A 27,888-nucleotide genomic window follows, 5' to 3' on the forward strand; every position below is an offset into this window, starting at 1 on the left:
AGCTCTCGCAGCTCCCATTGGCCGGGAACGGCGAACTGTGGCCACAGGGAGCTGAGGGGCTCCATGCCTGCAGACGCTCCAGGTGAACAAAACGTCCTGACCCGCCAGCGGCTTACCCTAGCGGGCTGGGAGCCAAATTATGCCAACCCCTGAAATACAGGATTGGTTTATGAAAGAGTCATACAGTTTTTGCAATTTTTACCTAACCATCTTGGGGGGTCAGCTTATAAAAGAACGGACTAATGAACAAGTATATATTTAAAATAGTGGACACTTCAATGGATGTTAATCTTTTTGAGAACAGATTAGCTAACCTGTTTTCTATTCTGAATAGGTTCAAGAAGTTTTCTGAATGTGTGATCTTGGGTGATAGCTTTTGTCTGTGAACTGAATAATCATAATAAATGAAACCTATACTTCCTGTTCTTCTAGATCTCAAATGTACAGTATTTTCAAATAAATTGTTTTGACAAGGCTGCTTCAAATGATATTGTGAACATTCTTCTTGATCAGATTATTCTCTCTGATTATGTCCCTGTATGTGTTGCATTCTCAAAAGAACTATAAATCTAATATACTGATGGGCTTTTATTATGATAGAAAAGTTATCCAGATGATCTCTGGTCTCGTGGGAAGCCTCAAAAATGCACAGAGAGATGTCACCATAAATTAAGACTCGGAAGATATTTTATAAACCACTTTTTTTTAAATCAATAATGAAACAAAAAATAACATAAGTGGGGAAATAAATATGACCAAATGTTATAAAACTTGCAGAAATGTAGCTATTAAAGATTTTCTTGTAGTAAATAACAAGAGGTGGAAGGTATTTGCTTGCATGTGTGGTTTGTTTAATAGCTCCCCTCCCCCTTTTAATAGCATTCTGTTTTCAATTCAGACTGTTTTGTCAATAAATGTAATACAAAAGCATTTGTTTAGATGTGGTGTAGTTGAACATGCAAGAAATAATGCCTGACAATATGCATTGTTGTGAGAATCCAGTACACCTCGGTTGCAAAGTGAGAATTGTGCAATGAAAAGACAAATAACTCATCACTTTTGAAGTACAGTGTTTGTAGATTGCATGCTCTTGAGCATTATTTTACACAAAAATTTCATTGACTTTTTGGAGGGGGAGCAGGAGTGGTGAAACAGAATGGTTACATAGCTCTCTGAGTCATGCAGTAGTTGCCCCATAATCACATGGGCCAAAACCTTCACTTGTGTGATTACTTCTTCAGTTTTCCTCAAGTTTTGGGTAACAGTAGTCTACCAGTATTCACTGTGTATATGACTTTTAAATAAAAAATTATATTAAATACCTGGCTGTTAGAAATAAAATGTAGTTTTAGAACTTCTTCTTTTATAATACTTCCATAAAAATCCATTGGTTGCACCTTTTTGAAAGCTTCTGTTTAGTAAGTATATATCTCCTGGGAATATACACGTCTGATTAAGACATTGATTTTACTGGTTTCATAAATAATGAAGAAAATAAGTAGGAAAATGCAAGTATCTCTGCGGGAGTACCATGTAAATATAAACAAAAAAACAGGCCTAGTTTAGGGTGAGGGATGAATTATAAAAGCCTTAGTCCTGCCATGAATGCAGGGGACTGGACTAAGACTTCTTGAGGTCCCTTCCAGTCGTATGATCTTGTGATTCTATCTTTAAAACATCAAAAGCAGGACTGATAGCTGTACACTATATAATTTGTAGTGGAAATCTAAGCGGTAAATATCAATATGGTGTAAAGTGATTTCACGGCAGGACTTCTGATAATCCTGATGGGAGTTAAATCCATGCACACCATTTTAAAAATCCATATTTTAATTGTAACGTTATGTTTTTGCTTCAGTATGTTCACCCAGTTTGTGTTTTTCAAAACACCTACCTTTTAGAATAGCATTCCAGTGTGGGAACATATACTTTGTTTCTCTTCAGCACAAAACCATTTACTTTTATTGGTTTGTCAGAGTCACTGCTATTATATTCCAGAATACCTAAAATCTGAGCAGACATGACATTGATTCACTTTATTTAAACAAACTGAGTGTATTTGTTTGCACTATCTCATATAGGGAGTTAATTATGTGACCATATTTATTACTCTAATCATAATATTATAGGAGACAAACTTCTTTTACAGCTTAAACGTGCTGCTAATTTTTCTGTCCTCTTTCTTAATTCAATTACATGAAATGCAAACATAGAACATTTAACACAGTATATTTTATGTTTTTCCAGTAAAATAAAGCCCATTTTATCCATTGTACAACTTACAAATTATAGTTACGCATGGAAAACATGCAACTTTATCTGATTTGTGCATCTTATTTACCCAGTAATTGAATGACACTACAATACAGAAAATGTTATGACTGTGATAGTAGTATTTTGTGTTCAAGATTTTATCCAGAACTGTAAAATTAATACAGGCATTCCTCTATTATTTGAGTGGTTACACTTTTAGTGAAATTTGTGTAGATGTAACAGTTTAAGTAGTTATCACCGAATAAATAAAATAATTTAAATATTTATTGCCCAGTGGGAGAAGGCTCCAGACATGGTGCAGAAAATTCCTTTTCCCCTTTGTGTATTGCTTCTGCATGGTACTCTCGAACTGCCATTGCCAGATGTGGACATGCTTCTTTTGAAAATAACTGTATCACTATTATACGCAAGGCTCTGGATTATTTGCTTCCCTACCAGAAGAACATTGTGTGTGGGCGGATTATTGGCATTTCAAGGTCTGTGCAGAGTCTGGGAAGCTGAGGCCTACAGTAAACAAAGCAACAGAAAAGAGGGGGAGCAGGGAGGGGCATACATCTGACTGATTATTTTAAGAAGACAAGTTCCAAGAAGTTTTGAACTCCGAGGTAGTGCAGCAAACTAAATAAGGTTAGCTCTGTTCAGAGTGGATGTGTGGATTCATTAATTAAAAACAAAAAACCCAAACCCAGGGCAGTACAGTAGATAGGTAGTATTTGTTACAGCTTTGTAGACTAACTTCCATTAAAGGACAACTTAAAAGATACAAATAGCTCCTTTAGAACTTAACTTTTGTTAGTATGATACTTTAAAACTGCCCTTTCAGAATGCATTCAGAGAAGGAGTTTATTAAAAGTGTGTGTTTATTTAGAATCTCCTTTATTATTGTAGTGACATTTATGATACTAGGAAACTGTATTAGGCTTGCAAAGCCTCCCATTAGTGCCCGTTTTCCTTAGAAAATAATATGAAATACAGACCAAAACTACAGCTTACTCTTTTTAAAGTTAGAAAATGTAAGTGTGTGTGTGTGTGTGTGTGTGTGTGTGTATGTATGTATATATATATATATATATATATATATATATATAAATATAAAAGGTGTACTTGGAATGAAGTCAGTTAATTGCTGCTCTGTGGTTCGTTTCCAGGTCCTTCAACAGCTTTTAAATCACTTCAGAAAAAACAAAGATAAAGTTCTTCTCTTCTCCTTTTCCACCAAGGTGAGCTCTATATCACTTACATCACGACTGACCTCAGCAATAAGTCCTGAGGCATAAAGCACAGGGGGCAGCAGCAGCTGTCAACCACATTTTCTTTCTCACATGCACTATGGGAAATAGTGTTGATATGGACAATGTGCAGTACTAAAGAAAACATCTTGAAACCTTATGTTCTCTCAAGGACAGTGGCAAGGACAAATGTAGTAATCGCCTTTCTTCTTTGGACTTGTCTTCACTGGAGTGTTAGCTGGAGTTGTCTCCAGTCATTAATAGGGCCCTACCAAATTCACGGTCAGAGGATTTTTAAGATAGTAAATTTCATGATTTCAGCTATTTAAATCTGAAATTTCACACTGTTGTAATTGTAGGGGTCCTGACCCAAAAAGGTGTGTGTGGCGGGGGGGCGGTTGCACAGTTATTATAGGGGGGGGTTGCAGTACTGCTACCTTTACTTATGCGCCGCTGCTGGCGGCGGCACTGCCTTCAGAGCTAGGCAGCTGGAGAGTGGCAGCTGCTAGCCGGGAGCCCAACTCTGAAGGCAGAGCTGGACCCAGAGTCAGCAGCTCCCACTCTCTGGCAGCCCAGCTCTGAAGGAAGCAGCGCAGAAGTAAAGGGTGGCGTGGTATGGTTTTGCCACCCTTACTTCTGCGCTGCGGCTGGAGGGGCGCTGCCTTCAGAGCTGGACACCCGGTCACCAGCTGCTGCTCTGCGGCCACCTGCTGCTGTTCTCCGGCCACCCAGCTCTGAAGGCAGCGCAGAAGTAAGGGTGGCAATACCACGCCCCCCCCCCTAAAATAACCTTGTGATCCCCTGCAACTCCCTTTTGGGTCAGGACCCCCAATTTGAGAAACGCTGGTCTCCCCCGTGAAATCTGTATAGCGTAGGGTAAAAGCACACAAAAGACCATATTTCATGGTTCATGATGCATTTTTCATGGCTGTGAATTTGGTAGGGCCCTACTCATTAGCCTAGCTCGAGTGCAGAACAACATGTGAGCTACACAGAATATTTGTATTAGCAGCACAGAGTGGTGGAGTCCCCATTGCGTTGGCATCAAGCATCAGCATCACTGAAGCATCAACCTGCAGCCTCAAATGGGCCAGCTAGCTTGAAAGTAACACACAACTTAATTTGAGCTAAACACTTTGTGTGAGAGTGGGAGATGTGTTAGCAGCAACACTCAAGTTATACATCAAGCTAACAATTCAGTGAAGCCAAAGCCCTAAATTTGGTATTCTTGTTAGTGACTAATGTTCTTTCTGAAATGATGCAAACTCAGGATTATCTAACTAAATACTTGGCATGCCAGCATAGAAGATTACTGCCAATGACAGTTCAAGATCTCTGCTTTAATTTTATATCTTTTGTTGCTTTCAATAAAAAACCTGTAAAAGATTAAGGTTTTAAGTGCCACAGTAGAAAACCAATTGTGTCATAGAGAATAAGCGGATAAGAATGTTAAATATCAATAGAGAGAAACATTTAAACTCTCAAATGGTCTGTGGGCTATTAGAAATGATATTCAGGATACCTAATCTTTGTGGTTGTTATGGTGCTTATTTTAAAAGATACTAATAATGCTTTATCTCCCCATCTTTTTTTATCAGTTGCTAGATGTGCTGGAACAATACTGTATGGCATCTGGGCTAGATTACCGAAGACTTGATGGAAATACAAAGTCAGAGGACCGGGCCAGGATAGTGAGAGAGTTCAATAGCATGCAAGATGTTAACATTTGCCTTGTTTCTACAATGTAAGAGAATTTAATTTGTACTGTGTGTCTGCCTTCAGCTACGTATTAGAGGCTTGTAGTAAAGTTGCTGTGCATTCACTTGATTGATCTTGCATGGTGTTACTTCCTTGAGGAGGAGCAATAGCATTACTGTCAGCTGTTACAAGACTGTGGTGTCAGCTACATCCATTATGGGTTAAGATTACTACAGTAGAAATGGGTCATAACACTTAATTTTTGTTCTTCACATTCCTTCACTTCTGTTGTTTCTGGGATCGTTGAGATTTGAAACTGGTGAGTGATAGTTTTAAATCCCAGGCTAGCCAAAGACAGTGGGGAATCACAAATTGTTCCTAATAGTCTAGTGCACCACTGCATTCTTTATTTCTGTTCTACTGTGCACATTAAGAGACAAACTTTCAAAAACTAGGTTCTTAAGTTGTGTGTGCAAAACCAGCAATAGCATGTGAATTATTTTGTGTGCATAGTGGACCCATATGGAAAGCCATATTTTTATCAGTTACATTTTACACCTATGAATGATTTTTATATCTGCAGTTTGAGCTCAGTTTCCTAACACTTGTCCCTTAAAGCACTTATTTCTAACAAGCTATAAAATCTTACACATTCTATATGCCTGAAAGGGATCTTTTCATCAGTTTATGATGAATAGTGAATTCTACTGAAATAGGCTAATTAGATGTACATGTTCAGCCAAAAATTATGAAAATAGTGTATCAACCCATTCATGGTTTTCTGATTAGTTACATAATCCTTTATCTTTTAGCTCATCTGATTACTATTCCCAGGCAGTGGTGCAAAGGGAGCAGATGCTGCCTGTTTATCCCTGGCTGTGGGGAGACTCCAGTGGGTATAGAGCCAGTATAACTGTCTCCTTTGCTGTTCTTTCCACAGTCCCAGCACAGGGTGCATGTTGGGAGCAGAGAGGTGGAGAAGCCAGAGCACGATGCATTCTGGCTGTGCTCGGCCATCATAGCTTCTTTAAGACCACTGTCAGCTGGCACACATTAGAACAGCCCTCAGGCTTCGCTAACATGCACAGGTCTAGCATAAAGGCAGAGAATCAAGGCTCTAGAGATGTACTCTTGCTTTTCTGAGCATAACTTCAGTAATCAGAATATCTGGCCAGTGATTTCAGGGGACTTCTTGAATAAGAAACGATAAGCAGTTTTTGGCCCTTCTAGGTGAACAGAAAATTAAAATGAAAACAATCTATTACAGGAGCTACCCCTTTTGGGAGTTACTGTATCTGTACTGTTCTAAAAGGCTTTCTACTTATAGTGAATGTTCTGTCAACCTTATTCATTTTAAACACTTTAGGATTAGTTTCATCCCTATAATCTCATACATTTGGCGTTATGAAATAGAGAATTCAATTAAACGGAAATGGAGTCTTGCTTCATTAGTGCTTTCTTCTCCCTTACCCTTTTGAGTAGTAAGGGTGGTAAGGGAGGCCATGCTCGCCAGTGTTGCTTCATGACAGCCACCTTAATTTATGATGATCTTGTCTATACAGAATTGTATATAATGTTTCACATTTCACTGAGTAAATTAGTGAAAAACATGCCTAGGATAATATGCAGCATAGTGTACGTTCCAAGAGAAACAAAATGGTACTCTCTGTAATTCTTAAAATGTAGTTCAACACACACACATTATACAACAAAAATGAATGTGTTTCTGCTTTCCTGAGATAAAGTAATCAAAGAGACTACAAGAGTCTTTTGTAACTCTCTGGAAATCTGAAGGTGCTATATCCTAGTAGCACTCCACAGGGGTTTCTGGTCTCCTCTAAATCAGAGTTCAGGCACACCAAATCAAGATCTTTTGTGCAGTCATCTGGTTGATGGAACTTTTCAGTATCTTATTTATTTCTAAACACACAATAAGTTGACAGAATTGGGTCATACTTTTCTGTCCATAGTTTCTTGCAAAGTTTTTGGCTGACTGCTCTATGCAGTCAGCTTGTATGTGTTCTGAAAGTCTCATCTTTCAAAGAGCCAAATGTTAAGTTCTGACAAATCCACTTACGCTTTATTTTGGCTGCAAAAATGCATCTAAAAAAGAGTGACTTCTCAATACAGTGTATTTGTTTTTTTGTCATTTTGTTCCAGTGGCACAATCAATATACAACTTCAAAAAGAACCACCAGCCTATACAATTACTGAATTATGAAGCAATAATAACGACTTCATTGTTAAAACAATGACAGTTTCCAAATTTGTATTCTACCTTACGTTCTGGGGAAATAAATCCATTCTGCCTGAAATTTCTCCTGCATAGGCTTTAGCCAAAAAGTACCGGTATCATTAGAAACATAAACTCTAATGGAATAATATGGTTTTGGGAAAAGGGGCTTTCAAAAACAGCTTTTCAATAAATATAACTTTATTTGTAAAGGCATATCTCCAGAACACCTTGATCTTAAATCCTCAAATTTGTTTTAGATACTAGTATTGAACATAATCTTGTGGATAGTCTAACTTTTAAAAATGTACTGGACAAGTTCTAAGTAATATGGATGATTCCTACCAATCTTATAAATTTCTGGAGACCAGTAGCTATAGATTGTTAAAGATTACAAGGTCAGACACTTGTATGTTCTATGGAAGAAATAGGTTTATGGCACATATGCCCATGTCCTATTTGTTGTCACTTTTAAAGCTCCGTGACAGAAATATCTCTTTCATTAAGCCAGTGCTGGCAGAAGAATCTGTCTTGGGAGAAAAATAAATATGGTCCATAATGCTTAGAGTTATTGCTGGTTCTGGCAGCAAACAAGTTCAAGTTGTAAATCTCATGAGAAGTAGTGCTATGATTTGCAGGAGTTACAAACTCAACTGGTAAAGCTGTCAAAGCTTGTAATGTCTGTGACACAACTTAATTTAAGGGGAGGGAACTACAGCACTTGGACATTGGGCAGCCTTGTTCCAACGTTCTAATATATCATGCTGGAAGAAATAAAAACTGCTAATATCCCCTCCTTCAGAGCCAAATATTAAATCCAATGCTCTACCCTGTCTTTCCCACGCTAATCTCCATATGCTCAGAAATCCATTCATTTAAAAAAAAATCCTGATTCTGCTTCTTACATACATGCCCCATTACTTTAAACTTCTGCAAGGCCTCATGTAATTTAGAATCTTTGCAGCCAGGCTGGTTGAACTAAAACGTCCCGAGTCATTCTTTTCAGAACTCTCAGATCTTATAACTTGAAGTAAAGCTGACATGATAATCTTTAGTCCTACATTTTAGAGCTCACATAGTTAGCAAGCATTTCTGTGAAATGGACAGAGCCTCATGTAATTCACATGTGAGTGGCGAGTGGATCATATAACAGTCATGATCTTCAGGTTTTTTATCTGAGTCCTTCATATGTGAAGCTTACTCCATCAATTTTCTTGCAGAGCTTGAAAATTCCAAGGGGATAGAAGTGAAGGATTTGTATATCAGTGGTCTTGGCACTGCTGCTTGCAAGTGCCATGAGATCTGAAAGGAATGTCTCAAGAAGGTTGTAACTTCTTTTTGCATCCTTACAAAGCCTAAAAGTTTCAGTAGATCAACTGGAAACGCATAACATGCGTTCCAGTGCAGACTTTGGGCTTCTCTGTAGATTTTTGGTATTTCTGATATTTTTTTCAGAACAAGATTTCTTTTAAAATGCAATTTTCTTATCCGTTTGGTAATGAAAATAACCTTTTCTAATGTGAACTAGTGCAATGATGTCTTCCTGAGCCTGCATACAGACCTGAAACAGTAACTAGTAGAGCCATGAGCTACCCTTTACTGAAGTGGAGTTATTAATCCAGATATGAAGCCAGAAAATTAGGCAATGATGGGAGATGAGATAAATTGCATTGTAATATGCACTAGAAAGAATTTTAACTAATCTCACCTATGAGTGGCTTCTAAATTAAGTGTATATAAACTCAAGAAAATATTATAAAGTGTGCATCAGCAGTTCAAAAGCAAAAAAAAGTTAAGTTGTATAAAAGAAGGGACAGAGAAGAATAATGAAACTATTATAATGTTATAATATACATTGTTGGTTTGTCCTTACCTTCAGTAGTGTGTACAATTCTGGTCACTCATCTCAAAAAGGAAGTGGCAAGAGGGGAAGAAAAAAATCCAGAGAGAGGCAATGAGATGGCTAATCATGTAAAGACGTAAATAATTCTAATATTTAAATCTCTCCTATTAAACTTTTGATATTAGACAAATAAGAGTGCACAAGATAGAAGTGTGTAAAATTATTCGTTTGGTCAGGTGCTCTTACAGTATTTGCTCTTTTTTGTAATACAAGTAAAAAGGAGCATCCAATTAAAAGATGACAAATTTTAAAATTACAAAAGAATTTTTTATGTACTATGTAATCTTGTTTGTGGAACTCTCAGCCTCAAAGTGATTTTGAGACACAAAGGGTAGGATCAGACAGTTCTGTGAATAGAACTAATTACTAACTGCTTCCATAGAAACTTCCCTCTGGCATGTTGTTTTGTAACTTCTGAAGATTGTGGTACTGAGCACAGAGACAGGACACACAAGTAAATAGACCATTAGTCTGATCCAATATGTAGTCCTACAATACCATGAACTCTGGAAAAATAATGGTTTATTATAAGGCAAATGTTGCAAGATCCTTAAAAGAAATGAATGTAGCAGGCTGAGTCATCTGAGCCATGAGATCTCTTATAATTCAGTGTGATTTACTCATTACTTGCTTAAATGACACTTAGAATATTACCCATTTTTAATTATTTATTTATAACGCACCAACTCATTTCTAGGTACATTCTGTTTATGAAGAAGTCATAGGGGTCTTGTCTTCTGAAACATTGTAGTATACCTAATAATTTTATAAAACTTTTGCCCCTTTAATTTTTTTTAAACATCTTGTTTAGTCTTGTCTCTCCTCATACTCAGTCTGTTATGTCCGCTAATGAAATCTGAAGTATACTTCATATTTCAGGTTTCAAATATTTGGATTTTTTATTAGAAACCAATTGGAAAAACATGTTGACTTATATTTTGGTCTGACTACAGGTTTGGTAAGAGAAGCTGAATTCCATCCTCTCTAATAAGAAATATTCCAAAATACACTGGAGGATTGTATTAAAAAAAAAAAAAAAAAAAATTTTATTCAGTATTTCAGACTTTGAGAATGCTCATCTTCCGGAAACTTCCATTAATGTTGGCAAGTTCCCACATCCTCTTCTTTTCTAAATTTAATTAACCCAGCACTACACCACATTTGGAAGGAAAAGGCCACAACTTTATTTATATTAACAAGGATTCCACTAAGACCATAAGGTGGTGGCTCCCACCAATTTCTTTTTCTTTCTTTTTTTTTTTAATAAGGAAATTAATTAATTAATTAACCCTTTCCAACCACCTTAAACTAGCTTAATAGAATCCAAAATAAACTATTTTAAATATACACTTATGGAAAAAGTGTATCCAATATTTTATTTTATTTTGGGAGTGTCTCATTGAGAACATGTAGTGGCTTGCCTCCACTTTCTTCTAAAATCTTTGGAGAAACCATCATTGACCATAAGATACCACTATAAACCTTATGGAGGGGATAGATCTCGTCAAGAAAAAGACATTTGTCAATTAAGAATGGTATCCACTCAAATTGTGATGACCAGTCTGCCATACATACATCTATTACCTCACTCTTGCTTGTCACATCAGCCAAAGATGTATGCCTGATATTTGATTAACTGGTGCTGCTTCTAATTATTTAAACTCTATGTCTACTTTCTACATCCCCAGCAAGGGATACTGTTAGAGAGATATTCTTTAAACCCCTTAGCATTTCCGCTGGATCCAGTCTTATTGACTACCAGCCGTCTGATCACATCATACACAGGATGTGCTGAAGTGCTTTCTGGATCTGGGGGGGGAAAAAAAAACCCCAAATCAAACACATGGCATGTTTGAAATCAAAGTCCACCTAAAACAGCCTCTCAGATATTAGCACATTGGATACAAGCATTTTGCTTCCAGACGCTTTCCAGAAATTTTCATCTCTTTTTTGGGGGGGATTAGAAGGAATGTGGCTAAGCTGGTACTAAAGAGATTTCCAAGAGCCAGTCCTGCAACTTGACTACTCCTCTCTTTGGCCCTACTCCAGTAAACCACTTAAGCATATGTCCAACTTTAAGCAAGTGAGTAATCCTTTAGCTTCAATAGGGGAATTGTTCAACTGCTTAAAATTAAGCACATGCTTAATGGGTTTGCTATATTGGGGCCTTTGTAGTCTGAACAACATTTTGAGTTGTTAAGATGTTCTTGGAAGATGCAGGCAACACATTGAGCCTAACTGTTCCCCAAAAGTCCAATATATACATGTTTAATAGGACTTTCTTATAATGACCCTCACAAATATTGTCCCTATCCACTAGGTCTGGTCTACACTGGGGAGGGGGATCGATCTAAGTTACACAACTTCAGCTACGTGAATAACGGAGCTGAAGTCGCCGTACTTAGATCTACTTACCGCGGTGTCTTCACTACAGTGAGTCGACTGCTGCTGCTCCCCCGTCGACTCTGCCTGCACCTCTCGCTGAGCTGGAGTACAGGAGTCGACAGGAGAGCGCTCGGGGATCGATTTATCTAGACGCAATAAATCGATCCCCGCTGGATCCATCGCTGCCCGCCGACAACATACCCTAAAAGGACTGCATCAGAAATGAATGATGTTTTCTTTTATCATTCACTTTTCTGTGCTTTTACTTAGCCCTCTCAATAGTTTGATTCAAAAACAGGCACCACTGCACTCTAGTACTTGTTTATCCTGCCAGGACTGCTGTACCAAGAATAGCTGGGACCGGCATTACAAACTATACCATGTTTTGGTGTAAGTCATGTAGCAAGTATCCTGTCAAAATCTGTCTCCCTGTGATTCAAGAAACAAAACTGATGCAAACTCTGTAATAAGTCTCTCTTTACATAAAGTCTCTTCTAGCTGTCTCAAATGGATAGAATCATAGCTGATATAAATTGGCATAGATCTGTTGAAGTCAATGGAGCTATGTAGATTTACACCAGTTGAGGATTTGGCTTATATTGTTCACTTTGAGTGTTAAGGGGATGCAGCAGGTAGTTGGGCAGCACTTCTGTTATATCAAGGTGAAAGCAGCTGTTTGTAGTTGGGCAGGTTCTATAGTATGCCTGCAATTTGAGGTGGTATTGTGATTTGCTACAATAATCATGATTGTTAGGTTATTATGCTATTGTTGTGATTTGTAAATAAAGCGCCAGCCCATTGCTACCAATGTTGGTATAATGCTGTTTAATTATGTTTGGAATGGGGAAAAATGTGAGCCTACCACTAGTAAGCCTAATTTTGGTTAAATAGATCCAGAGCTAGAAATCATTTAATTTGAGTTAAAAAATGGTACTACCTAACTCCTTTTCTTGCAGTCGAAGAACTAACTCATTTTTTTTAAAAGGGCCGGTGGACTGGGTCTCAATTTTGTTGGAGCCAATGTCGTTATATTGTTTGATCCAACATGGAATCCAGCAAATGATCTTCAAGCCATTGACAGGTATAGTCTCAATATTAAAATTTAGATAGACATAGTGCTCTTTTTGTGTTCATTTTGGAAATTGATTTTCTCATGCAAATTTTCCTAGAGAACAATCTGATTTTGGCTGCATCAGACTAGATTTAGAAATGCCTGTTAATAATTTGTTTAGCATTAATGTATTCTGCATACTGTTTAAAAAGTGAGTGAGAATTTCCCGAGCTCCTTTATCTCTGAATTTTAACTTTTTTTATTTCCTACTTTTCAAATTGTGACATCATTGGAAGAGAGAGGTATAGGACAAAGCTGTGATTATGATAGTGTTTCATTTTAAAAAATAATAAGTGGACATATAGCCTGATGGCATTTTTCCTGAGCTTGGAACCATCATTGCTAACCTATTTAAAAGTAGAGACTATAAAAAAAAAAATACACAGTTACTGATCCAGCTCAAGAGTGATGTTGAGAAACATAGAATCCCTGAAGAAAAATAGTTGTGTTCTTATTTTCAAGCCTCTGTAATGTAGAGATGTCCCTTTTCAGCATTCAGTTTGTCTGATAGTTTGCTGTGGTGACACATGCAGGATTCTTACTTTATAAGTGTTTTATCCGAGACATTCTAAACCATAGGTTAGCATTTCACATGCAGCTCATGAAAATACTTTTAGATAACTAAGGAAACACTCCAAGGAGCCTTTAAAGTGTATAAAGCAATTGAGTTTTGATGAGTAAAAATACATTCTTTGTTCCATCCTATTTTATATTTTAGCTTTTAAGCTCCTCCATTATTTTATCATTTCTAACAATGTAGAGAGGATTTTTTCTATTTTCAGATACCTCCAGGAAGACTTCTCTTTCTCCACTTCCAACTCCACAAGTGGAAAAATGTTATGATGTTGCAGAAATGTGTGTCCTTGCAAGACTAGGTCTAGTCTTCATGGTACCACCTCTGTGAAGTTCACATTTCTCTGATGTCTTGACATTCAGTAAATCTCATCGGTGGTTTTTGAAAATAATCTGTTGGTAGTTTGAGTTATGGAGATTTATGGAGAAGAGAAGTGAGGGCCCTAAAGAGAGAAAATAAAATGTGAGCTGGGTAAAAACATTTAATTTCTAAACTTGTCTTTTAGGGAAGTTCTATTTAAGTTTATAGTATTTCCTTTTATTGGAATTAGGATTTTACTTATCTCCAAAGGATCTCATGTTAGCTAATAACCTAGTATTCTTCAAAATCACTCTCTTTGCAGAGCCTATAGGATTGGCCAGTGCAGAGATGTGAAAGTGTTTAGATTGATATCCTTGGGGACCGTGGAGGAGATGATGTACTTACGGCAGGTTTACAAACAGGTAAAGTTCACAGTGTCATGGTACACATAAAACAATAACTATTTTCAGCCAGCTGTCTGAATGAGTGAAAGCTGACGTATAGCAAAGTTGATTCTATGTTGGATTTATGACTTGCAATGTTAATTTATGCACTTGGCAAGGAAGAACTACCCAATTTTTTTCAGTGGGTGCTAACTCAGGCCAGTGATGGTACTTTAAATGCCGATGTTGTTACTTATTTCAGCACTCAAAGCATGTGAGAAAGGAGATTAAGTACCTCTTATGAAGATCTGAGACATCCAATATTGAATGTCATTCCTTAAAATAAAAATGTAAGAGCAAGTTTTAAATTTCAGTTAAATATTGGTGGGCCTGTACGAGAAATTAAACTGAAATTTAAATACATGATGGGATTGAAGGTGGGCACGATTGATTTTCATTTTCCGGAAGGGTGGGCTTACTTTTCAAAAGTTTGGGAAATGCTGGGCTAAATGGACTTAAGAAGTGTCCATTACTCTGAACACTACCTTATTTGCAAGAGCCAGTCTCTCCTGTTAACTCCATGATCCTCCAGTGCCTCATTTTGAGGGAGGGAGGAGGAAGAGAGATGAAGTGGGGCAATCCCCATTGCTAGTATAGTAACTTGGACAGTAATGGCTGCTTGATGACATCCTACTTCTGAGGAAGCCCACTGACTTCCTCTTCCTTCCCATGGATTGTGATGACTGGCCAGGGTCATGAGAATTCGTAAGAAAGGCTTTCCCTTCTCCTAGTTCAACTTGTCCTAGTTTTGTTTCAGGACAGTTTATTGAGATCATCTGGGCAAGAGTAAAGGTTGTGCCTATCATGTGACACTTTCTGAATGGAAAGTCTGAGGAATGAAATCACATGTGTGGATTGTGTCTATCCCTAGAACAGCAGCAGATAGTCACTAGTTCCTCACTTCATTTTTTCCCCAGTGTTTACTTTTACTTAATTGAAAATGTTCTGGTAAATGTACTGTGAATGAACTAGCAGAGTTCTGCTATATACCGGTAATCTAATTTAAAAAAGGAAATCACTGTATTTTTTAAGCTTCAATAATTAATTAGCATTTATTTAAGGACTAACATCTGCTGCTTTTTGTGCTCTATTCTGGAAAGTCTTACCATGTTTTTTTTTTCTCAAACGTACACAACTTTCTGAAAAACTTTTATATTCTTGGTTAATATCAGTATGTGTGTATTCTATTTTCTTGACTGTTACTTTCACAATGTCACATTGTTTTATTGTGTATAGGGGTTTTCTTCTTACTGGCAATGGTTATCAATCTGAAAAATAAACAGATGGAAAGATCTGGAAGCTAAGACCTTTCAGTGGAGAACACTGTCAAAATAGGTCAATTTTTAGACCTACTAACTTTGACAACCTTTTGAACATCAGTAAACATGTTTTTAAACTTCATGTATTCCTTTCTCCATTTCAATAATTATCTGATATCCTAATTAAATGCATGTTTGGGAAACCTTAATTGAAAGCACCATGAAAAAAATTGTGCTGTTTATGTACAAAATTTTCAGATGATTTTACAAAGATATTAGTACAGTATAAGGCATTCTTTCTACCAGCTTTGTAAAGTTCTCACAAACCACTACATTTTAATTTTAGCAGGAATGTTTAGGGCCAGACTTGCACAGGTCTGTGCATGAAATTGTGTACATACATATGCATGTTACTACTGAATGCAAAAAACTGATGTATTTGGAAGGGACAGGCTATTTACACAACTCTGACCAATCAGGTTCCTATTCACATAGCTGAGCGTATATAACTTTGAACATCTGTCTCTTAACTATAAGAATGGTCAGTTAAGATGTGCAAATCTAAGGCTCAGATTTTCATTAGATCTCCACTAATTAGGGTGACCAGATGTCCCATTTTTAAAGGGACAGTGCTGTTTTTTGGGACTTTTTCTTATATAGGCGCCTATTACACCCCCACCCCCTGTCCCGTTTTTTCACAGTTGCTATCTGGTAACCCTACCACTAATGCACCCTTAAAATCAACAGACAGATTGGTCTGCAAACACCTGTATATCTGTACGAACAGGTAAACTGGTACCTAACTGCGAATTGCATGTGCAGTTACCTGATTTGTCTGCCCATGTGTAGGCTTTTGCATGTGGAAGTGAGGAACCTACAAATCTTATGTCTGCATTGACAGAAACCTGCTCAAAATTTTGACCTGATTATCCAGAACTTGCTGAAATTTTTTTGTCTAATTGGCCAAGTATGTTTTACATAGAATTAGTCTACAGACAAAATCATTGGAAATCCAAGGCTCGTTTTTACATCTAGATTTGAATTACATTGACTGTTGAGCACCTAATTAGGCCCACGATTTCCCAGAGATTTTCAACCAGTGTTGATAAAGAGTATAAAAACCTATTGTGACCATTAATGAGAACACACAAACATGACAGCACTTGGACATGTGGCTTTCTCTATATGTGCAAGTGCATCCTCAAATAGACCTATAAACTGAGTTGTCTACTCTGTATTTAGTCAATGTTTTAATATGTGTAAGTAATTGATTTTTTGAAAAGCAGTCTATCTGTAATGCTTTGTGTTGTATTGTCTAAAGATGAAATTATTGAAGGGTGCATTTGATTTTGAAATTACTTTGGCATTTTTTTATTAGTGGAACAGTTGGGGGGAAAAAACCATGTACAACCAATAGTAATTCAGAATATAAAACAAGTAGAACAAAAATATAAAATTAAGTAAACAATATAAACTAGTTAATCTGAAATCTGTGGTACAACCTTAACTATGATCATGATTGCTACTATGTTCTTAGAGAAAAATGTACATTGCACCTAGCAAAGTTAGGGGTCAATCCAGCTATAGTTTGCTTTTGTGACTGATGACTATTTCAGAGGGGTACTTCTCCCTTGAAAGCAGCTGCATAGTCCTAGATGACCATTAAGTAGCCCTCAAAGGCTACCAACTTCCTAGGGACAGAGTTACAGAAAAATTGTATCGGTCTAGTAAAAGCCATCATTTCTTCCTGCTGTTCGTGCAAAGGATGTCAATTACATTTGTACTGAACACTTGACGTCACTTGAAGCATAGCTCAACCTGCCTGATTTCAAGAATGTTTAAATTTTATCTGATGTACTATTTACTTAACTGTTTCCAACACAGTGGTGACTCTTATTAGTCATTTGTACATTCCATTTAATCAGAGTGGATCAGAATTTAAATTTTTCCAGATCATTCGTGATTCAGTGACCATATTCTTTTTCACTCTGGGTGTACTTTAAATTATTGTTATTCAGTCTTTAAATATTTTTTATAAATTATTTGTAAACAGGCACGATGCAGTGAAGTACTGATACTCAAGAATAAGTTAGCAAGTTTCCAGTGTTAGGCATAGAACAATGAAGTAGGAGGCTTAGAAAAATTTTTTTTTTGTTTTGCTTTCCTATTCAGTAAAACTAGTCAGATTAATATTATACCACAATGGCAACATCTGCCAGGTAAATAAAAACAAAATATCCTTCCTTAGGTATTTCTGCCTCCTTTAACTAAAGCTGCGTATATACTGTGAATGCCAGGAAATTCTGACATATGATTGGAGCAAACATTTCTGAAATCTCTTGTGTTATTCTGTTTTAGCAACTTCACTGTGCGGTAGTTGGAAGTGAAAATGCCAAGCGATATTTTGAGGCAGTGCAAGGATCAAAGGAACATCAAGGCGAGCTTTTTGGGATCCATAACCTCTTCAAGCTTCGAACCCAGGGGTCCTGCCTTACAAAAGACATCCTGGAGGTGTGAAGCTTTCCTTCTGACTTTTGGATATTCGCTTTACATATTTTTTTCCTCTTGAAGCATTTTACCATAGATATGAATATAGTGCCATGCAAAGCAGTATGGTGAAACTTGAAACAACAAATGCCTACATTGTGCTTTAATCTAGGGCTGTGAGTTTCTCACTTTTAGGCACATCAAAATAATTTCTCTAAAATAAACAAAAATATGGAAAATGTGGTCTTATTAAAACTTGCCAAGAACTCAAAGAAATTCATTTCTGTTCCTAATAAAAATACCACAACTGATTTTGTGATACTTTTGCATTTATTCATCTGTGTACACAGATGTATTTTATTTATCAGATACAGTATTTGTCCTTTAAATCAAATTTAAAATACTTTTTTACTATGAAGAAAGTGTTCTGATCTTGCTAACCTTCTGTTTAATGGCTATTAGTTGGGGTGGATAGACATGTTTCATATCATAGAATTATTGCATTTATGTGTCATATGCATACATTATTTAAAAATACAGTCTTAAAAAGGTTGAGTGGGGCATTCCATTCTTAAATCCCTATGTTTTGGTTGTTCTCAAACACTGTATTGAGCCAGATTCAGAGGGTGGTGTTGAATGGGGTAAAGTATGCATAACATGCACCTCTTTATGTCTACAGTATGTATGTTTTACCAAATAAGATTCCCTGAAACTATTTTTCTTTCTCATATCCGACACCTTCACCCCTTATATATCACTCCTCAATCTGGTTTGTGGCATCTGAGGAGGAGGTTAGGAGCTAAGCTGGTATAAGTCACATGCTATGGACTAAAAGGTTAGTGTAGCAAATGAACAAAATCTTTAATACAAAGATGCAAGGAGACTATGTAAGGTAATGTAAGCCAAGGTGCACTTTCACACAACTCATGTATACCTGCTTCGGCTTCTTGATGAGTAAGATACTCCGATTTAAAATTCTTTACCCTTGCGTGTGGATAAAGGAGTCTAATTTTATAATATGGGATGCATTGCCTCTGAAGTTGGCCCATTGTGTTAAGAACTCTTTTAAACTGCGGAAGCCAGGACCCCATCACAAGCATTCTTAGTAATTTAACTTTAAAGAGAAAGCTTCTTAGGCACAGTCTCAGCCAAAAGTGAATGTTTCTAGAAAGTTTATAAACAAAATCTGCCTATCCCTATTTTGGGAAAGATACCTGTTTTGCACTTTGGGATACTCCAACTCAAATCTGTTTTGCTAGGAGGAAAACAATTCTGTCTTGGTATGTGCTTTAAATAGTCTTTAGTGATGAAAATACTGTGTGTCTAAAAAAAATGTTTTAAAAATAGTAAAATTTTGGATGTGTGTAGGATCTGCTCAACATGTATAATATGTCAGTTTTCTTACTCATTAGAGGCCTGATCTAACTGCCATTGAGTCTTTCCATCAACTAAAGTGTGGCAATTTATTTGGGCCTTAAGTGTGAGTGGCCATTTTACTCTTGAACATGTGCACTTCCAGATAAAGACAGAAAAATTAAGCTTTGCCCTGTCTGCCCATCTTACCTTGAAGACCACACATGCTGCCTTATTGTGTTGGTAATTTTTATTATAAAGCTTGCCTTGCTTGCATCTTTTCTCTTTTAGAGGGAGGGTCAAGTGGAAACAGGAGTCATGACAGCCACTACGTGGCTAAAGGAGGAGCCACCATCATGCAGGTTAGAAATGGTGAGTTGTCTTTGTGCATGTCCTACAACATAGAATGTGGGTGCTATTTTTTCCTCTCGTTCCAGCTAGTGTGTTGAGCAAACATCTTTGACAATAACTAGACACAACATTTTTAAAAGATACAGTATGTAAGGGCTATTATCAGAAAGAGAGAACATTGCTGCAACATGATGGTCTTTTGCTGCCTTTGGTTAGAATCTGCAAGAAGATAATGAATATCAGGCAAACTTCTGTTAATATGTTTAGTCTGTGGTAATATCCCATCATAATGCCTCTACAGTATTTCTTAAACACCATCAGACTGTCATGTGTGTATATATTTTGTTAATGGATACTGTTGATGTAGAGGAACAGTTGCTCACTGAGCTATTGTTGAATTGCTGTATTCTGAATGGCTTATTTGACAAATGGTTTGTTGGACCAGAACCTCAATTGATGTAAGTCGGCCTAGCCCCAGTGACTTTAGTGTCTGTTCACACCAGCTGAGGAGCTGCCTCCTACTGTACTTTCGACAGAGAATTTGAAGTAAAATTCACTCCTTTGCACAAAGCCCAAATAATTGGTCCTTGGATGGGGGGGGGGGGGTGTATGTCAGAGACTCGGTTGTGCTCTGTGGTTAGACTGGGTGTCAGGCCTCGTAATTAGAACTGAAGTCAGGACAGGGTTACCTGGAAAGAGGCATGGCTGGGGCCAAGACAGGAACAGGGCTGGAACAAGCTGGCACAGAAGCTATCACAGCTGTGAGCAAATGCTTTGAGCAGCCCCTGAATGCTGCTGCTGGGCTTAAGAGCCAGTCTGCTGACTTTTCCAACCACTTGGGTGGTTAGGCCAATCAGAGGCATAACTATTAAATATAGTCAGTATGCTATAGCCTAGTAACTGATATAGTGGTCAGATCCCCTGTGCAAGGGGTTTGGGCTGCTTGATCCATATAATTGCAGATCCAGTAACCCCTCCAACAGGCCATCTTAATAACTTGTTCCTTACTGGCTTTTGGAGAACTGGTTTGGAGCCCCCATTTTGCAACATGCAGGGGTGCATTAGTTCAGCTGCATTGTCTTTTGGCCAGCACCGCTTCCTGTAAAGAGTTTACAGGCCTTCTGCACTTGGGTGAATTTTGCTCTTTATAAATAAGATAACTTCCTTTTAACTGAATAGTTTTTTCAACTTTGCCAGTAAACATGCACATACATATTACTGTGTTTTTAGTTATAATGGAGTCCATTTTGGAGTTATACTGGATTTTAAATTGCAACAAAATAAACTGTGTCTGTATCATAATTTTAATCTTTGAATCCATGAACTTTGTATCTATTTGGCTATGAAGGATTATTTTTGTTTTATATTTGTGGTGAGCAGTTAGGGAGTGGGGTAGAGGGATTAAATATAGCTATAAACTAGGCAAAAAATACGTATAAGCTTATTGTGTGTTTGTGCCCCACTGAGTTGACTTGTACTGTAAATTGACCACAATCTCTTAAGCCGGATCTTCATAGGAAAATGTTGTTTTGTTGGTTGGGGTTTTTTGTGTAACCAGAGATATGAATTTACAGTGATATTGTGTATACCGGTATAACCTCCATGTGGATTCTCTTATTCTGATGGTTGAGTGGCCTTTTGCAGTTTAATTTCTCATTTGGGAGGGGGTTTAAGCTAAATAAAGAAAGCTACTTTTATACCAGAATAAGCATGTCGAGACAATGAGTTATACCAGAATAACTATATTGGTATAGCTAGTAAAACTTTTCTATGCAGATAAGACCGTAATAATTTACTCTTCTGTAGTTACCTTCCACATATATTTTGAAATATTTATGTACTTAGTGTACATAGTTCTGTTCCTGTTTTCTGAACGTCTTCAGTTTTGTACTTGGCTAGATGATGTGTGCTTGGCGACAATAGTCCTTAAGTGATTCTAGAGTAGAAGGTTATGTGTGCACAGCTCTTTAAAGCATTATAAATGGGAGCGTTGGTCCCCAAATCCTAAAAGGTTGACCATCCTATTATGTGTTTTCCTTATAAATGATTTGATTATGTAGTGTTTTGGTTTGGACTGTTGAGTTGCTTTTCAACTTAAACAACTTGAAAGTTGCACCAAAATGAGTTCAAACTGTAAATGTAACAGTATGTTTACTGGACAAATGCAGGTTGTTCCCAAACAAGCAAACAATAGATAGTATGTGTTATTGTCCCAAATATTTAACACAGTTTACTAATATTGGGGGGTTTTTTTGGTCATAATACACATGCTATTATTTGGTTAAATATTGTATTGCATACCAAAACTTCCTATCTGTGTATTGAATATATACTTATTTTTGTATAGATTGGGTTTCATAATTTAGTAAAAATCCATTTTCTGTATTAGAGAGTCAAAGTTAGACATTGTTGTTCTACATATATTTTAAATAGCTTTTTTGTTTCGTTGTAATGTTAACTTCTGTGACAGTGATTTTCAGTATTTTTTTTTTTTTTAGCATGCAGAGCCAGATTGTGAAGAAGATAAAGCTCCTCTCAAATCTAGAGAACAACTGGAGAAAGAGGAATTTGATTTTTATAGTGACTTTAGTGATGATGAACTTGTGGGAAGCTCAAAAACAAAAAAAAGCAGATTTTGCAATGCAAATGACATGCTAATTTCACAGAAACAGCTTACCTTAATGCAGTGTGGTTTTCCTAAACTGTTAGAGAGAGAAACTAAAGCTACTGAGATCGTTGATAGTAATGGTGCATCTGATCAAGAAAGCACAGATGCCTTGTCTGTGGGCCAAAGATCGAATGTAGATGTCAAGTGCATTGGTCTTCAGAAAAGTAGAAGCCATAATAGTATTTTGAGACATCGGAGAACCACTGAGTCACCAAATAAAACTGAAAAACAAGATATGCGTTGTGTGATTGTAGCCCCAGATTGGCCTGTTTCATCTGACTCTGAGGGAAAAAAGGACATTGAAAATAAAAATGAAGATCAGTGCATTTCAAAGGAAATTGGTGTAGTCATGGAGACTGAAGGCAGCTCAGAAGAGAGTGATGATATCATCTTTCCTTCCCAAGTTCCAGCTCACCAAGAAACTGCTCCTGCTAAAAATGTTAAAAGATGCAAGGCTGTATCAGAAAAATTGGAAGGGTCAGTTACAGAAAAGACCACTAAACATACACCTAAGAGAGACGCTTTGGCCTGTAAACAATCTCTGTTCCGTAATACTGGGTCAGTCTTTACCAAAACAAAGTCTTGGAAAAATGCCCAAAAAACCACAACATATGTGAAAGGCACTAGTGACATAAGTGATGAGTCTGATGATCTTGAAATACGCGTATGGTCCAAATCAAGAAACCAAAAAGCCTTCACTGCTCTTAGGTTGAGACAAAAATGTGACCGAAATAAGGAGTTCTGTAACTCTTCCAAAACTGTGCTGCAGGCGAACAAGCCAAACAATGGAGAAAAGGAAACAGATTCACAGAATATAGGTGAATTTTCATCCTCTGAAGATGATTCACCAGTCAAGAAAATTCACTTAAGTAAGCAAAGCCATAAGCACAAAAAACAGAGACGCAGAATTCAGTTTGACCCCAAATCAGCCTGCCGTGTTAGAGGTGCCTCAGTTACAGTGTCAACACCCAGTCACTCTCATGTGCACAAGACCTCTAGAAGTAAGAGAGCATGTGTCAATCAAGAAGAAAATGTGGGATCACTGGACAATTTTTTAGGTGATTGTAAAATTAATTAAGAGTTTTTGTTCAGTAATTTAGTGGTACAATTTAATATGGAGAAGTTTTTTGCAGGTATATTAAAGGTGTCACTCTGTCCTTGTTTATATCTGATTTATTAAGAGTTCTTTAATATTGTCCTTCCCTTTTTATAGGCCTTGTTGATTTCACTGATTATTTTTATCCTTGTCTCTTCTGATTTGGTGGGCCACTCTGCAATACAGTGGATGCTGCTTAATAGCAACATTTTGCTGGGAATCAATCCCATGCTATTGACATTAATGTTAATGGGATTCAGATTCAGATTGTTAATGGGATTGGCAACGGCATGATGCTTTATTGAGTTTTTTTGGAATAAAGACCCCAGCTGGTTTGTACGGCTGCAGCCTGGGAAGAAAATGCAAGGAAATGCCTTCCCTTGCTGCAGCCTTGCAGACCTGCTTGCACCTGCAGCCCTGCCCACTGGGGGACCTCTACCGGAGTCCTGGCACTGCAAGCTGGGAGGGGAGGCTGTGGGTGGGGCAGCACTGTGGAGTTGGGGGCTGCAGCCTCGATGCCAAGGCTTTCCACAGGGAGTGGGGGGTGCTGAGGTCACACAGGGCAGCAAGGTACTTCTCACCACTGCTCTCCTCCCCGCAGCCTCCCATACCAGCCCACAAGGAGAGGTACTATGCAGCTCTACAAGTTCCCAGCACCCCTGTTCTCCTGACACTGTCCTACCCGCAGCTTCCCCTCCCCTCAGAAAGCCCCAGCATCCAAGCTGCAGCCACCCTCTTCATTGCTGCCTACCCCAGTGCAGATTTGGGGAGTACAGCCAGAGAAAGCTCATCCCAGCACTTCCTTCTCTGGCTGCAGCCCCACAAATTTGTCCTTCTGCTTATTGGCAACTGCCAGATAATGGCAACTTTTTGTTGGCAATCCAGGGGTGGCTAATAAGCAGAATCTACTGTATGCATATATTTCTATTTTGCTAAACATTTGCAATCACTACAAAAAGGTGCATTAATGTATGATACAATTACATTTTCTAATTTGGGAATGAATAAATCAGTTCTCACCATAATGTTAACTTTTTCCTGTTATCAGTAACTGGTAATATTATCACTGAATATTATTTGAAATATGTACTGTGGTATTGGTAGTATGTATAATATGGAGGAGTTGGGGCAATTAGTCCTTAACTTTGAGCATTCATCTTTTAAAAACTTTGGGTGCCTTGGAGCAAAGTTTGTCATTTCTCGGTATGTAAAAGGAAATTTACTAAAATGGTTGCAGCATTTAAATGGATATTAGCACAACTGAAGGATTTAAGGACAAAGCCCTAGATTTTTTTTGAAGGTATTTAGGCTCCTAAATCCCTTTTGAAAATGAGACTTAAGCTCCTAAATCAGTTAGCCATTGCAACGCTGAGTGCAGCAATGCCTAAATACCTTTAAAAATCTGGGCCTAAGTTACAGCCTAACAAAATTTAGGATTTCCACGTTAACTTTGTTAGCTTTTCTTTTAAAATTGCAATACATATCTATAATAGAGCTGATCTATCCATGCAGTATTTTGGAATGGCCAAAAGCGTTTGATTATACCTTTCTTCTCATGTATTAGATGGTGTTCAAGAAGTGGCTTATATTCATTCAAACCAGAATGTGGTTGGATCAAGCAAGGCTGAGAATCAGATGAGTAACTGGGCAGTGCGAGATGTGTTTGAGTTGAAGCAGTTTTCCCAGCTCCCTGCTAATATAGCAGTCTACTGTGCCAAGGTAAAGAGAAGGATTTGGGAAATGTTGTTTTGTTCTATTTTTATCCTCCTTATTCTTTCTTCAAACTTGGTTTTCTGTTAATGGCCACCATGAATGATCAAAGCCACTGATGGTGGTAGGAGGAGGAGGAGGAGTTTCAAGTGGAGGCCTAATAAAATAACATACTGCGGCTATTTCTGTATTGGTCAGCCTTGAAAGTGTTGGGAACTGAGTTGAACAGCACCCTCTGCTGGATTCTGTAAGACTGTCTCAGAAGTAATATGCTTATCTGTTTTAGAACAGAGATTGGGTATCTGAAATCTAATCCTGTGCCACATTTTCTCTGGTAATAGGACTTGATTTGAGGCCTGGAATCTTCAGTTTGCCTTTGGTCTAATTAATAAAGTAGCAAGTTACCAGAAGAGAAGGTTAACCTTCATGATATCCTTCACTAGGGCTGAAAAGTGTTTTAGTTAGAATCACTTACAAAGTCAAATCCAAGTTTGCAGAAAGAGCTTTTTATGTCAAAATGTCTACTGTAATTAATTCAACTTTATGGGTTAGTGTAGTCTTCGTTAATGTAAGTCTGAAGTTGAAAATTGAACGCAAGCTTATTGGGAGCATTTCTAACATCTGCTTAATTTGTAGCGATGACTGTTTTTATGCTTTACAGCCATTACGTTTCATGTTAAATTACATTTGGAATAGAGATAAGCCTGAATCTAAACTCGGATAAAGCTTCAAGTTTATATTTCAAACCTATTCTTTATTGGTTTTAATCTGCATTCCTGAATGCTGGGGCATTCTGATTTGGATCCAGATTTCAGACACTCAAGTGGGAATGTTCACATCCAGGTTTTTGGTTGGGGGGTTCGTGTTTAATTTGGATTTAGATGGACACCATCAATTTATCTATTTGTAAAGATTAATCTGACCATTCCCCAGTCATTTTATTGCATACCACAAATATCTGTAGTTCCCCTAGACTGATCTCCAGGAACCACAAATGTTAGTAGCCTAGAGCAAATGCTTGGGGGTACATTCAGTTTAGTCTTCACAGATGTGTTTAACTACCATGAATAAACTAACAATCATTTAACTCAAGGCAAAAACTCTATTCTGGATCTACATATATTAGGTCATTCCCATGCATTTCCTCATTAAGAGGTGTGCTTCCAGTCCTATTGATGTACGGTAATTAATTGTTCTATTAACAAGGGGTGTTGCAGCAATATTATGCTGGGAAGATCAAACTAAGCTAATCAGCAATAAGTGAGATCTTTTCTGTAGTAAAAGTATTTGCATTTGAATCTCTCCCCTAAATAGACCATCAAGTAAAAATAATCAAGAATACCACAGAAAGAACCCAGCCCCTAATAGCCAGGATTGACAACATCACTAGAATGCAGGACAAATGAAAGAAAAAATTGAGGAGAGTAGTGGGGCTTAATGACTCTAACGCCAGCTGTATCTCAGATATTAGGCTATGGGAGTTTAGAGGCTTTTCTATTGTTCATACGATTTGTTTCTCATTACCTCCAAGTTCAGAATTGTCATGCCCACAGGTGTTACAAATTAATTTATCTCTGATTAGTTTGTCAATCGATACGTTTCGAGGGTATCTGGTTTCTTAAACCAGAAGCAACAGTAACATCAATTAACTTGGAGATCTAAGTAGGAAGGAAAACATCAATAATGGTGGGGAAAACTGCCAGTTGACTTCATTTCCTGTTTTTTACTCTGACGTAAAGACATTAATTTAGCAGTAATTGCTAGATGTCTGTCTCTTCTAAAATGTAGAGCTCTGAATTTCACATGCTCTTCTTAAAGAGCTGCTAATACCTCGTAGAAAACTTTGAAAAATTATCCACTTTTAGAAACAACTCTGCTGCTCTTTTTCTGTTTTCTCCTTTCCTTGTTTCTTTATTTTTATTACAAGGGCTTTGTATGAAAAACAAATTATGGTTGCTCTGGTGTTCATCTCTTTTTGCTATTTATTTTTCACTTATTCAGTCAGTTTAGGACATTGTAATATTACAGTTAGGTGCCGTGACAAATACTGCAAAGAAAATTGTGAGGAATCAAATGAGGAATAGTCAAGAAAAGAAACATGCAAATTACTCTAGTGTTCTTAAAAACAGGTTGAAGTACTATCAGCCAAACAAAATTCTTAATGAAAAAATCTTGTGGAGTCATGGGGAGTTTCAAGTATAATCCTGGTAGAATTTTTTGGTATGCTCATTTTATTCTCATAGTTGTCAAAACAAGGTTAGAAGATTTTGACAGAACAACTGAATGTCCTCATGAAAGATTTGACTCTGCTCTTCAGAAGCACTGCCTTGCCATCTGTTTACCAGAAGTTTCCATATGAGTTAATGTTCTCTTCGATTTCTATGTTCACACTCCTTAATCTGATTTTTTTTAATATAGGGATTTTTTGTGAATTTCTCTTTTGGTATGTCCTGTAGATCTTAGTCCTCTCAGCTGATTCCTCAACTCATGTACAACATAGCATGAAAAAATCTGTAGTGTGTTACATTTTACCTCTGGCCTCTTAAATATCTGTTCTGGGTTTATTGTTTTTTGGTGGGGTAGGGTTTTTTTGTTTTGTTTTTACAGTTTCAGCTTTTTTTTTTTTTCCTAAGCATCTCTGGAGAAGGATTGACCATCAGAATAATCTAATTTTCTTTCCTGTAGCAGATCAGTCTCTTCTCCTGGGCATTAACAAAATATCCCTTCCTATTCCCTTTTACATGCCAACTTCTTCATGTTAAATTAATGTTTTTTATAATGTGTGTGTAATGTTGCACTTTCAACTTTATAAAG

The 27,888-nt window shown here is 37.3% G+C and overlaps 1 protein-coding gene across 1 annotated transcript in view; it reads left to right on the forward strand.

The window, feature by feature from the left end:
• ERCC6L2 (ERCC excision repair 6 like 2) overlaps positions 1 to 17,926 on the forward strand; it is a 66,113-nt gene extending 48,187 nt beyond the window's left edge. The window contains exons 11-15 of the mRNA XM_024208977.3: positions 3,423 to 3,494; positions 5,102 to 5,247; positions 12,708 to 12,803; positions 14,030 to 14,129; positions 17,768 to 17,926. Of these exons, the coding sequence (XP_024064745.2) occupies positions 3,423 to 3,494; positions 5,102 to 5,247; positions 12,708 to 12,803; positions 14,030 to 14,129; positions 17,768 to 17,926 (573 nt within the window). The remainder of the gene's footprint in view (positions 1 to 3,422; positions 3,495 to 5,101; positions 5,248 to 12,707; positions 12,804 to 14,029; positions 14,130 to 17,767) is intronic.
• Positions 17,927 to 27,888: the final 9,962 nt, after the last annotated feature.

This window comes from Terrapene carolina, unplaced genomic scaffold, assembly GCF_002925995.2.
Source record: "Terrapene carolina triunguis isolate 2854851 unplaced genomic scaffold, T_m_triunguis-2.0 Scaffold113, whole genome shotgun sequence".
NCBI classification, from domain to species: domain Eukaryota; kingdom Metazoa; phylum Chordata; order Testudines; family Emydidae; genus Terrapene; species Terrapene triunguis.